General features: G+C 35.5%; 1 protein-coding gene across 1 annotated transcript; it reads left to right on the forward strand.

Annotated features, from left to right (window-relative positions):
• The first annotated feature begins 213 nt into the window (after positions 1–213).
• Positions 214–2621, forward strand: LOC116131647. Its single transcript, XM_031417310.1, has 3 exons — positions 214–1087; positions 1504–1673; positions 1806–2621. The coding sequence occupies exons 1-3, from the start codon at positions 214–216 to the stop codon at positions 2619–2621; spliced, it is 1860 nt and encodes a 619-aa protein (XP_031273170.1).
• The last annotated feature ends 9787 nt before the right edge of the window (positions 2622–12408 follow it).

Below are 12408 nucleotides of genomic sequence, written 5' to 3' on the forward strand. Positions count from 1 at the left end.
TAAGGCAATGGAGCCTTATAGGCCTCCAATTCCTTATCCAAATCAACTAAGACATTAAACAAGATAAGCAATTTTCTAAAATTTTTGATATGCTTTCTAAAGTTAACATTAACTTGCCTCTTTTGGATGTTATCAAGAATATGCCTTCCTACACAAAGTTTTTTCAAGGAATTCAACACCAAAAAGAGGAGATATGAGAAGAATGAGAAAGTCATGGTTTCAAAAGTTGCTAGTGCCGTGCTCCAACAAAACTTGCCTCCTAAATTGAAAGATCTTGGAAGTTTCAACATAAACATCACCATGGGAGACAAGAAAATCGCGAAAGCTATGCTAGACTTGGGAGCAAGTATCAACCTCATGCCTTACTCAATATACTTGCAACTAGGTTTGGGGGAGCTTAAGCCAACAACTATGACCCTTCAACTTGCGGATAGATCAGTCAAATACCCAAAGGGGATAGTTGAGGATTTATTGGTGCAAGTTAACAAGCTGATTGTTCCAATTGACTTTGTGGTTTTGGAGATGGAAGAAGTGCCTTCAAAGGACAAGGAGCATCCAATTTTGCTTGGTAGACTATTCATGCCGACAACCAAGACAATTATAGATGTCCATAAAGGGAAGTTATCCATGACAGTCTTGGGAGAGACTGTTGAATTTAAAGTGTTTGGTTCTTTACCTATTCCTTCTACTTCTACTTATGATGAGTATTCTTTTATTAATTGTGTGGACTCACTTGTTTATGATACTTATTTGCAGGAGAAGATAGAAGATAAGCTTGAGGCTGCCCCAACACTTGATAGGGTAGAGGAAACACTTGATGAGGAAACTAAGGGATTCCATGAGATACTAGATAGAGCAATTCCTGTTTTACCACAAGAAAAGTCTATTAAACCCTTAGAGTTACCAACCTCCCCATATAGGGACGAGCCTAATCCACCTAATCTAGAGCTTAAAAAGTTACCTAAGCACCTTAAATATGTATTTTTGGGAGAGGGAGATACTTATCTTGTCATAATTTTAGCAAACTTGACCCAAACCCAAGAAGAGCGACTAGTAAGGGAGTTTAGTAGACTTAGGAAAGCTATAGGTTAGAGCATAAGTGACATTAGGGGTATTAGTCCTGCGATGTGCATGCATAAGATAATTTTAGAGGACAATGCCAAACCTATTACAGAGGCCCAAAGGAGATTAAACCCTAACATGCAAGAGGTAGTAAAAAGGAAATTTTAAAACTCTTAGACGTAGGAGTAATTTATCCTATCTTTGACAGTAAGTGGGTTAGTCCCGTTCATGTAGTACCAAAAAAATCAGGCATTACTATGGTGAGAAATGAGAAGAATGAGTTAGTGCCTACTAGGATGACTACTGGGTGGAGAATGTGCATTGACTATAGGAAACTAAACGCTGCCACTAAAAATGACCATTTTCCATTTCCTTTCATTGATCAGATGTTAGAAAGATTAGCAAGGCATGAATTTTATTATTTTCTTGATGGTATTTTAGGTTATTACCAAGTTCCTATTGTGCTAGAAGATCAAGGGAATACAACATTCACTTGCCCATTTGGGATGTTTGCCTTTAGAAGGCTGTCATTCGGTTTATGCAATGCCCTCACAACATTCCAAAGATGCATGCTGTCAATATTTTCGAATATGGTGGAAAAGTTCATCGAGGTATTTATGGATGATTTTTCAATCTTTGGAACCTTATTTGATGATTGATTGCATAAATGGACTCTTGTACTTGAAAGATGCATTGAATGTAATTTAACACTTAGTTGGGAAAACAGTCATTTTATGGTTCAGCATGGCATTGTATTAGGACATGTGATTTCTAGTAAGGGTAACGAAGTTGATAAAGCAAAAATTGTGTTGATTGCTAAATTGCCACCCCCAACTTCGGTAAAGGGTATTAGGAGTTTCTTAGGACATGCACGTTTTTATAGGCGATTCATTAAAGATTTTTCTAAAATAAGTCGCCCATTATGTAACTTGTTATCTAAAGATGTTCCTTTCTTGTTTGATGATGATTGCTTGATTGCTTTTAATACCTTGAAAGAGAAAATAACGTCATCACCTATTATCATGGCACCTAATTGGTCATCGCCCTTTGAAATTATGTGTGATGCATCTGACTATGCGATAGGGGCTGTTTTGGGGCAGAAAGTGGAGAAGCGTTTACATGTTATTTATTATGCTAGTAGAACACTCAATGATGCCCAATTAAATTATTCCACCACCGAAAAAGAATTTTTGGCTATTTTGTTTGCATTAGAAAAATTTAGGTCTTATTTAATAGGGTCTAAAGTCATTGTGCATTCAAATCATGCAGCATTGAGATATTTATTGACTAAGTCGAATGCTAAGCCAAGATTGATTAGGTGGGTTTTGCTTTTGCAAGAATTTGACCTAGAGATAAGGGATAAAAAGGGTAGTGAAAATGTTGTTGCGAATCACCTCTCTAGGTTAATTTCTCATTTCAACACACATGAACATAAAGAAAAAGACATTGTTGAAACTTTTCCTGGTGAACAATTGTTTGTTCTAAGTCGTGAGCCATGGTATGCCGATATTGTTAATTATTTAGCTTGTGGTCTAGTGCGGCATAACCTTGCTTTTTAGGAAAGGAAGAGATTTATATACACTTGCAGGCACTATTTTTGGGATAATCCTTATTTGTTTAAGCTTTGTCAAGATCAAATCATCCGGAGATGTGTGCTCGAGGATGAGCATGAGAGCATTTTAACCTTTTGCCATGAACTTCATTGTGGAGGTCATTTTGGTGGTAAGAAAACGACCCTCTAGGTGTTGCAATTAGGTTTTTATTGGCCTGCTCTCTTTAAAGATGCTCATAATTTGTGCTTGAATTGTGATAAGTGTCAAAGGAGTGGTAACATTAGCAAAAGGAATGAGATGCCTTTAACCAATAATCTTGTGGTTGAGCTTTTTGATGTATGGGGGATTGATTTTATGGGTCCTTTTCCATCTTCACATGGTTTTGAATATATATTAGTTGATGTTGGTTATGTGTCCAAATAGGTTGAGGCTATAGCTACCTAAACTAACGATGCTACATGTGTTGTGAAATTCTTGAAAGATATAATATTCAACAAGTTTGGGATGCCAAGGGCAATCATTAGTGATGGAGGAAGTCACTTCTGCAATAAACTCTTTGATGGGTTGTTGGAGAAATACAATATCACTCACAAAGTAGCAACTCCCTATCAACCTCAAACCTTAGGAGAAGTGGAGGTGAGCAATAGGAAACTCAAAGGAATTTTGGAAAAGGTAGTGCAACCTTCACAAAAGGATTAGGCAATAAAGCTTAATGATGCATTGTTGGCATATCGCACAATGTACAAAACACCCATTGGAATGAGTCCCTATCGATTGGTTTTTGGTAAGGCATGCCATTTGCCTGTTGAACTTGAGCATAGGACCTATTGGGCAATCAATGAGGTGAACATGGATTTGGAAAAGGCAGGCGAGAAGCGTTTGCTTCAACTTAATGAGTTAGAATAGATTCGGAATGAAGCCCATGAGAATGCCAAGATCTATAAAGAACAAACTAAGCGTTACCATGACAAAGGCCTACTTCATAAGTCTCTTTATCCAGGAATGAAAGTTCTTTTGTTTAACTCTCGTTGTAAATTTTTTCTAGGGAAGTTGAAGTCAAAATGGAGTGGACCGTTTCCAATAGTGCAAATTTTTCCCCATGGAGCGGTCGAATTGTTAAATCCGAGGACTAATGAAACATTCAAAGTCAATGGGCATCGTGTGAAGCCTTAATTGGAAGGAGTCCAAGGAAAGAGTATTGTTGAGTGCATTGATGTGCATGATCCTTGAACACGCAAGAGAAACATCTTGCCAAGACGTTAAAGAAAGCGCTAGGTGGGAGGCAACCCACATATATTTGGTAGTTTCTTTTTTTTTTTTTTTTTTTTTTTTTAGGTTTTAGTTATTTATTTATCTATTCCCTTTAAATGCTTTTCTAAACACATGTGTTCTTTGCAAACATTAAGGACAATGTTTAATTTAGGTTGGGGGGGTGCAAAAAAAAAAAAATGTTTTTGAAAATTTGATTTTTGGTTGGTGACTAGATCTTTTGTGCAATTTGTGTTTATTTTGTTAGCATTTTCAAAAGTTTGATGTGTAAATTGATGCATACTCATGTTCCATAAACCATGCTCTTGATATTGAAGTTGAGATGAACTTGGAATTAACGATTAAGAAATGAATAGTGGAGACTACCTTGTGAGTTCTTTGAGCCATAGGCGTTTTGATTGATAGAATTAAGTTCTCTTGAACCTCTTAAACACTTTTTCAAACTTGTACTTACAGTAGGATGGTCTCATGAGGCATTTATACTAGGTAGCTCCAAGTCAGAAGGACCTTGAGAGATGATGTTAGGCTTGCATGTTTTTCCCCTATTAAAAGCCTTAATCCACACCCTTTTGTGTGCATCAATTACCACTTTTGAAGCCAAACACTTAGCCTTTTATTTCATCACCTACATCAAGCCTTACCCATTCAACCCAATTTTAAGCCATACCCTATAACTTGAGAATGCCAAAGTGATGAGACAAGTTAAGAAGACTGAACTTCGTATCAAAAATATGGTGAGTACCAAGGAAATGTTTATTGTTTCTTGAAAAAAAAAAAAAAAAAAGTAAAGCATCTTAGTCACCAAAATGAATTCAAGGAGGAAAGCTTGCCTTTCAATTACAAAGAAGAGGAAGCTTTGGTATGTTTCAAGCTCTAGTTTTTCCATACCTTTCTTTCTTAACCCCAACTGAGCCTTACGTTACAACTGTAATAAAGACCTGACTGGTCTTTTGGGAAATCTTGCTTGGAGGTAAGGAATGTATGCCTATTCCTTATACTTGGTTCTTTTCATGAGACCTATTTTGTGAACATATGATCGTTTATTGATTATACCAATATCGGATGCGAGAATATTTTTGCTATTCTTTGTCTATATAACTTCTACTCGAATATGCTTGATGAGTGCGTAAGTCTAGGATCGGTGCAATATAATGAGTGAATCATGTGAGATCTAGAGTTGAAGCAATTCCTATTCTTGACATTAAGTTTGGGGGAGATCGAGACGGATATGTTTTGAGCATTGGAATGTGGTAGTATGGTGTGCATTGTATTTGCTTAATACACTTTGTTGTGCTAAGATTTTGAATACAATTGTATGAATGTATTTAGTTGCTAATTATAGTTTACTTTAAGATTGAGGTTTTAGTTGAGTTTTTCTTTCTTTCTTTCTTTGTTGTTTTGCTCGAGGACTAGAAAAATCTAGGTTTGGGGGAATTTGATAAACCAATATTTGTCTTGGTATTTTGTTATGTTTTTAGCTATTATTGGTGTGTTTTACCTTAAGAATATGTTACTTTGAGCTGGTTTTTACCATTTTGAAAGTACATGAGCTTTTGGAATGCATTTGGAAGGAATCGTACAAAATGGGTTGAGAATCGGAATTGAAATGAGGAAGTTATGGTGCTTTGAAGATGAAATTCGAATCCCGGAATTTTCTTGAATTGTGAATGCGCTTCAGTATTTTGATCATAACTTGAGCTGTGGAACTCGGAATTGGACGATTCTTGTGGCGTTGGAAAGATGATTCAGAGAGCTATAATTCTTGTGCATGACTTTGTCAAATTTGGAAGATATCAGATGTGTTGGAGGATGATTTCTGCAGTGACCATTTTCATCACCGCGGCGAGAGTGTTTGGGAATTCAAATGTGAAGCCAATTGAAGACCACTGCAGCGACCATTTGTGTCGCCGTAGCAAGCGTCCAGAACCCTTAAGTGCGTGAATTTTTGTTAGTTTTACCCTAGTTATTATTTTGTTTTATTCCCAACCATGCCCTTTAAAACCCTTGGCTATAAATACATACTTTTAACATAAGTGACCAGACTTGTGTGGATTTTTGGATGCTCTTTTAAGTTTTTGAGAGTGTGTCTTTAGTGAGAAAGTTGTGATTTTTCAACAAGGGAGAGAAGGAAAAGGATCAATCTACTTCAATTCCTAGGTGATTTCTTTTCAGTTACATCTTATTTTGCAATATGATTAGTTTTTAATTCACTGAATTCATTGGATTGAGTTTGATTATGAGCAACTAAATATATTGTGGGAGTTTAATTTAACTATCATGATTGTGTTGGGAATTTGGTGATTTGTTTTATGAAAGTTATAGATTGTTTCTTGTTTAATTATTCTTCATGATCTTGATTATAATTTGTTGATTGGCCAACTACTTTTTATGATTAAAACTAAGAATTAGGGTTCTAGTGATCATCTTGCCTTGATTAAGCTCTATTAAACAAGAGTTCAAATTGAATACAAGATCATTGTTTTGATTTGAATGGTTATGTGATTTCCTTGTGCAGATTACGATTAATTAATTAACAACTACATCATAGAAGTTAATTAGTTAATTATAAACGGAGAATAAACATGATCATTGGAATTCTCTATGACTTAGTGGAAAAATCAACAATCTGAACTTAGGATTCAATTGCTTTGTTTGCCAAATATTTCAATACATGATTGAGAAGTTAGCTAAATCCCCACTATCACTCTCATTGATTTAGTTCACATTCAACTTATTACATTTGTTAATTTTAATTAATTTACAGTCTTATTTTAGATTAGTTTCATCAATCTTTTGGTTAGAGCGTTTAGGATTTTATTAATTGTTTAGTTTAGTTGTTAAAGAAAATAAATTAAGAATTTGGACCACTACAATTCCGAATCAACCTTGGGAGTATACTTATCGCTAGCTATTAGTGATTCGTTCGCTTGCAAGTATTAAATTAGCACAACAAACGACAATAAATTAGTTATTAGCAGAGAATCGGATTGTTATGGTGAAATTGGATACCTAGGTTTTTCTTGCATTGGTTTTCAGTTAATTTTTAATTTTGTTATTTAATTCAGTTGGTTAAGAATTTATTTTTCTTCCTTAGACCATCTCCAATCCATTGCACCAAATTGTTGTAAATTTTGGTGTAAAACACTATTCCATCTCCAACCCACTACACCAAATATTACACCAAAAAGAATAGTCCTTAGAATATTCTTTTTCTTTTATTGTTATAATCAACAATTAATCTATTTCACTCATTATTTTTGTATATATTAATTAAATATTAGGAATGATATTTGTATTAAATAATAATTATTTTGAAAATTATACTAATTTAATAAAATTAAGCATTTATTTAATCAAATAAACATTACATTTAATATAGAAAAACATTACATCTAATATAAAATGATACAAAAAAAAAAAAACAGCACAAGGTAAAATTTCATATTGATAGTAATTTAATTTTTCGAATTAGTATGTTCTTCCCACAAATGATCAATTAATGCATTTCGAAGAGCATGGTGAGCCTCTGTATCCTTGATTTGTTTATGTCGAGTAAGAAAATTTTGAAATCGGACATTTTCATCTACGATAATTTTTTTTTGGGACCACGTGGATTGTGAATAGTTTGTACGAGAGTAGACCAGTTTGGGCATATTATATCATTATTATGAATTTATTATTATAAATAATAATCAAATTAAATTAAATAAAAATAATCAAATTTGGTGTAAAATTTAATACTCAAATTAACTTAACAAAATTAAAAAAGAAAAAAAAGTAATGCGCTACAGTGCTGCACTAAATTTGGCGCAACACTGTAGCGCCACACCAAAATGACGTGGCGTTTAGCGCTAGGTTGGAGATGCCCCTAGTAATTAGTTTAGTTTCTTTTGTTTATTTTATTTGTTTAATTAAGGCATAGTATATTAGGATTAATTGAGTGCTTAAAAATCTCTATGGGATCAACCCTTGCTTTTGCAAACTAGGCTATGATAGCGATTCGTGCACTTGCAAGGTATTAAAATTGTTCATCAAGGACGGGTTCTCATATTGGCACTTCTATGTAGGAACTACGATAGAGTAGACTGCTCGGTCAAGGAGAGGTGGACCTACAAGTTGGGAATGGAGCACGTGTTGCTGCATTAGCCATAGGGGTTTATTATTTAAGTTTTCCTTCAGGCCATGTATTGTAACTTGCAAAATGTTTTTATGTTCCTTCAATTTCAAAGAATATTATTTATGTGTCTGCTTTGGACAACGTTGGATATCAATTTATAATAACTAATGGATTAATGTCAATTAGTTTTAATGGTATTCAATATGGAATTGCAAGATTACATAATGGTTTATATGTTCTAGAATTAAATAATAATGAAATTTTCAATCTAGAGAATAAGAAAGCCAAGGTTGATGGCTTTAATGAAACTTACTGTAACGACTCCATTCTTATAAAAACATGCATAGTAAAAGTACATGTAAAAATAACATAAAAAGTTGGGCCCAAAATTTTTCTTTTATTAAACATATGTATTCTTTATACTAATATATACAAGATTTGTAACATTTGCAAAACTATCAAAATAGGGTGGACAGTGTAGCCATTTCTCTTCGTGTGCCGATGTCCATCTGACTGTGTCCTCATCTAGAACCTGTAAAAACATAGGGAACAACTGGATGAGCACAAACAATGCTCAGTAAGTAAACCCATTAACTCAAATATCTCCGTAACTCTTTCTTTAATATAACTATCTATTTTCTCTTTCTCATAACTCCTTTATACTAACTTGCTTTCTAGTAAGTCATGGCCCCATCTGACCGGAGGCACGGCTGGGACTCGCTCCCACTCCCTGTGACTTTTACTCAATTTAGCCGATCGGACTTGGTTATGCATGGATTCGGAACCTTTGGCCATGTGAGTGCATAGAATCTCTCGGGTAAACTCGGGTATAGCCCTCATCCGCATGTACTCTACGGGCTACACCACTTCTCTCTCTGATACTCTTGCCGCTTTCTCTATGCGGCGTATATGCGGGAATACTCTACCCGTACTCACAGGTTCCCCATCGCACAACCTACTCTATTCTCTTATTAAGCACTACTCTAGCTTTTATTCTATAGTGCTCATTCTCTCTTTCTCTTTAATCTTAGAGTAGTCTAAACTCAAAAGTCTCTACTCTTTCTCTACTCTCTTTTCTAGTGCATAAGTAAAGCATAGTCAATGCACATAAATGACTCATACTCATTAATGCATTTATGAAATGCAACTATGACATGTAGCAACAATTAAGGCTTTCTACTCTTACTTATGCTTCTCTTGAGCATTTCATCATACAACTCATGTGCATAAAAACTCTACTCTAACTCTAACTTTTCTCTTTTCTTTAATCAACCAAATGGGAGAAAACTCCCTCATAAACTCTAAATTTCCTGTCAAAAGAGAAACACTTCCATAAGCTTGCTCAAAACTTCCTCCAACTTCTATCAAACACAACCCAACATCAAGCAAATAAAACACTTCTCAAAACTCAATCATAACTACTAATCTCATTCAACAATTTAATGAATACACATATATGTATATAACTCTACTCAAAAGAGTTCTTAAATCTCAACTTAGGTTGAGTTTACTTACCTTATGAGAAAATAGCTTCTTTAACACTTCTCCTTTCCTTTGGGAGCTTGCCTTTTCTCTACAACTTAACCAACAACCACAACATGAGACTCTAATCAAAACATACTAAAACTCTCAACTTAAACAAGAATCCTTACCTTAGGATGCTTTAGATTAAAACCCTACTAAAAGTTACTCAAAAAAGCTCTTGGAAATCCTTACAAGATTTAAGGAAATTTGAGAGAGTTTGGAAAAAATGAAGGAGGCGGTGGAATGGGAAAATGAAGAGTTCTCAAAGACTAAACCCCTTTAAATATCTCTTAACAACTCATTCTTCCCATTTTGCCCTTGCTCTTTCATGGAAATTCCATCCATATCCTTTGATTCCTTACAAACACACCCCCATACTAACATGTTCTCTTTGAAATATCCTTACATTTTACTCCCCACTTTTCCTACTAATTAGGCGTAAAATGGTCAAATAGTACCCAAGGGGAAAAATATCTAAAACTTAGTAAAATTTTCAACCGGCACGTCGCCGCGGCGACGAATCTTTCTTCGCCGCGGCGAAACTGTCCAGCAGCTTACCCCCGTGGCTCAACACCTCTTCGCCGCGGCGACAAATATCCTTCGCCCCGGCGAGCCCTGTAACATCAAAACCCTTCTAACTTTGACTAAATCCAAGGCAAAAACTCAATATTTTAATACAACCTAAGACCAACCAACCACTATTCACAAAAACCGACTCAATTAAGAGCGAAATAAGAAACATTAGCAACGTACCTCAAGTGGGGCGTTACACTTACCTATGGCATTGTAGTCTTGGTCATGTGAACTAGACTCACATAGCAAAACTCCCTAAGGACAGAGTTTTGGACCCATTTGACTTTAAGTCTTATGAGGTATACAAGTCATGCCTAGTAGGCAAAATGACTAAGTCACCTTTTACTGGACATAGTGAAAGGGCAAAGGAACTGTTAGACATCATCTATAGTGATGTATATGGACCACTATCTATATAAGCTAGAGGTGGATATTCTTACTTCATCACATTTACTGATGACCTCAGTAGATTTGGATATGTCTACTTAATAAGACATAAGTCTGAATCTTTTGACAAGTTCAATGAATTCAAGAATGAAGTACAAAATCAACTGGGCAAAAATATCAAGGTTCTCCGATCCAACAGAGGAAGAGAATACTTGAGCTTAGAGTTTGATGCAGACCTTACGGAAAGTGGGATTATATCTCAACTCACATCTCCTTACACACCTCAGGACAATGGAGTGTCTAAGAAGAGGCATCAAACCTTGTTGGATATGGCTCGATCAATGATGAGTTTCATAGATTTACCCATATCATTCTAGGGCTATGCCCTAGAGGCTGCGACATATACACTAAATCGTGTACAGTCGAAAGTAGTGGATAAGACACCATATGAAATATGGAACGGGCAAAAACTTGTTTTCTCTCATCTAAGAGTTTAGGGTTGTGATGCTTATGTCAAAAAATTGACTTCGAACAAGCTTGCATCAAAATTAGAGAAATGTATCTTTGTGGGGTATTCTAAGAAGACAAGGGGATACTATTTCTACAATCCAGCAAAGCTGGAAGTTTTCGCTGCTCGAACTGGAGTCTTCTTAGAGAAGGATTTCTTTCAAAGAAAAGATAATGTAAGAAAGGTAGAAATTCATGAAGTTCTAGAAACACAAGATGCATTAAACGACGGACAAGATGATATGCCATTGGGATGGTTGAGCATCATGAGTAGATCGTTCCACAGGGAGTGGAACAAAGCGAACCTCTAGCACAAGAGCTATGTAGGTCTGGGAGAATACGTTGTGAGCCCAAGAGATACGGTTTTCTTGTGACTCAAAATGGCGACGTATTGGTCTATCAGACGATGAACACAGAACCTACAATGATGCTTTTGTCGGATCCAGATTCTACAAAATGTCTTGATGCCATGAAATCTAAAATGGACTCCATGTACCAAAACCAAGTATGGGATCTGGTGGATCCACCTGAAAGAGTCAGAAGACTGGCATGGATTGGAATATTCAAACCTATAAAGCATGGCTGGTTGCAAAAGGTTTCAAACAAAAGCATGGGATTGACTATGATGAAACCTTTTCTCCAATAGCAATGCTGAAGTCCATCAAAATTATGCTAGCTATTGCTACATACTATGATTATGAAATTTGGCAGATGGATGTCAAAATTGTTTTCCTAAATGGAAACCTTGAAGAGAATGTCTATATAACGCAACCCAATGGTTTTGTTCTTAATGGACAAGCAAGGAAGGTATGCAAATTGAAGAGATCCATTTATGGACTCAAGCAAGCATCAAGGAGCTGGACCGTTCATTTTGGCAAAGCCGTAAAGGAATTCAGGTTTATCCAAAATGAAGACGAGCCTTGTGTATACAAGAAATTCAATAAGAGCGTAATGGCATTCCTAGTGTTGTATGTTGATGACATATTAATCATTAGGAATGATATACCAAACTTGCAAATGATAAAGACTTGGTTATCCAAGTGCTTGTCCATGAAAGACTTAAGGGAAGCAACCTACATCCTTGGTATAAAGATCTATCATGATAGATCTCGTAGGTTGCTAGGCCTAAGTCAAAGTACATATATTGACAAAGTACTGAAAAGATTCAGTATGGAAGATTCAAAGAAAGGTTATCTTCCAATGTCACATGGTGTATATCTCTCTAAGGATATGTGTCCTAAAACACAAGAGGAGAGAGATAAGTTGGGTGGTATTCCTTATGCTTTGGCAATAAGATCCATCATGTACACCATGCTATGTACTAGGACTGATGTCTCATTTACCTTGAGCATTTGTAATAGATATCAATCAGATCCAAGTGAAAAACACTAAATAGCAGTCAAGAACATTCTTAAG

This window comes from Pistacia vera, unplaced genomic scaffold (assembly GCF_008641045.1).
Source record: "Pistacia vera cultivar Batoury unplaced genomic scaffold, PisVer_v2 Contig236, whole genome shotgun sequence".
Classification (NCBI taxonomy): domain Eukaryota; kingdom Viridiplantae; phylum Streptophyta; class Magnoliopsida; order Sapindales; family Anacardiaceae; genus Pistacia; species Pistacia vera.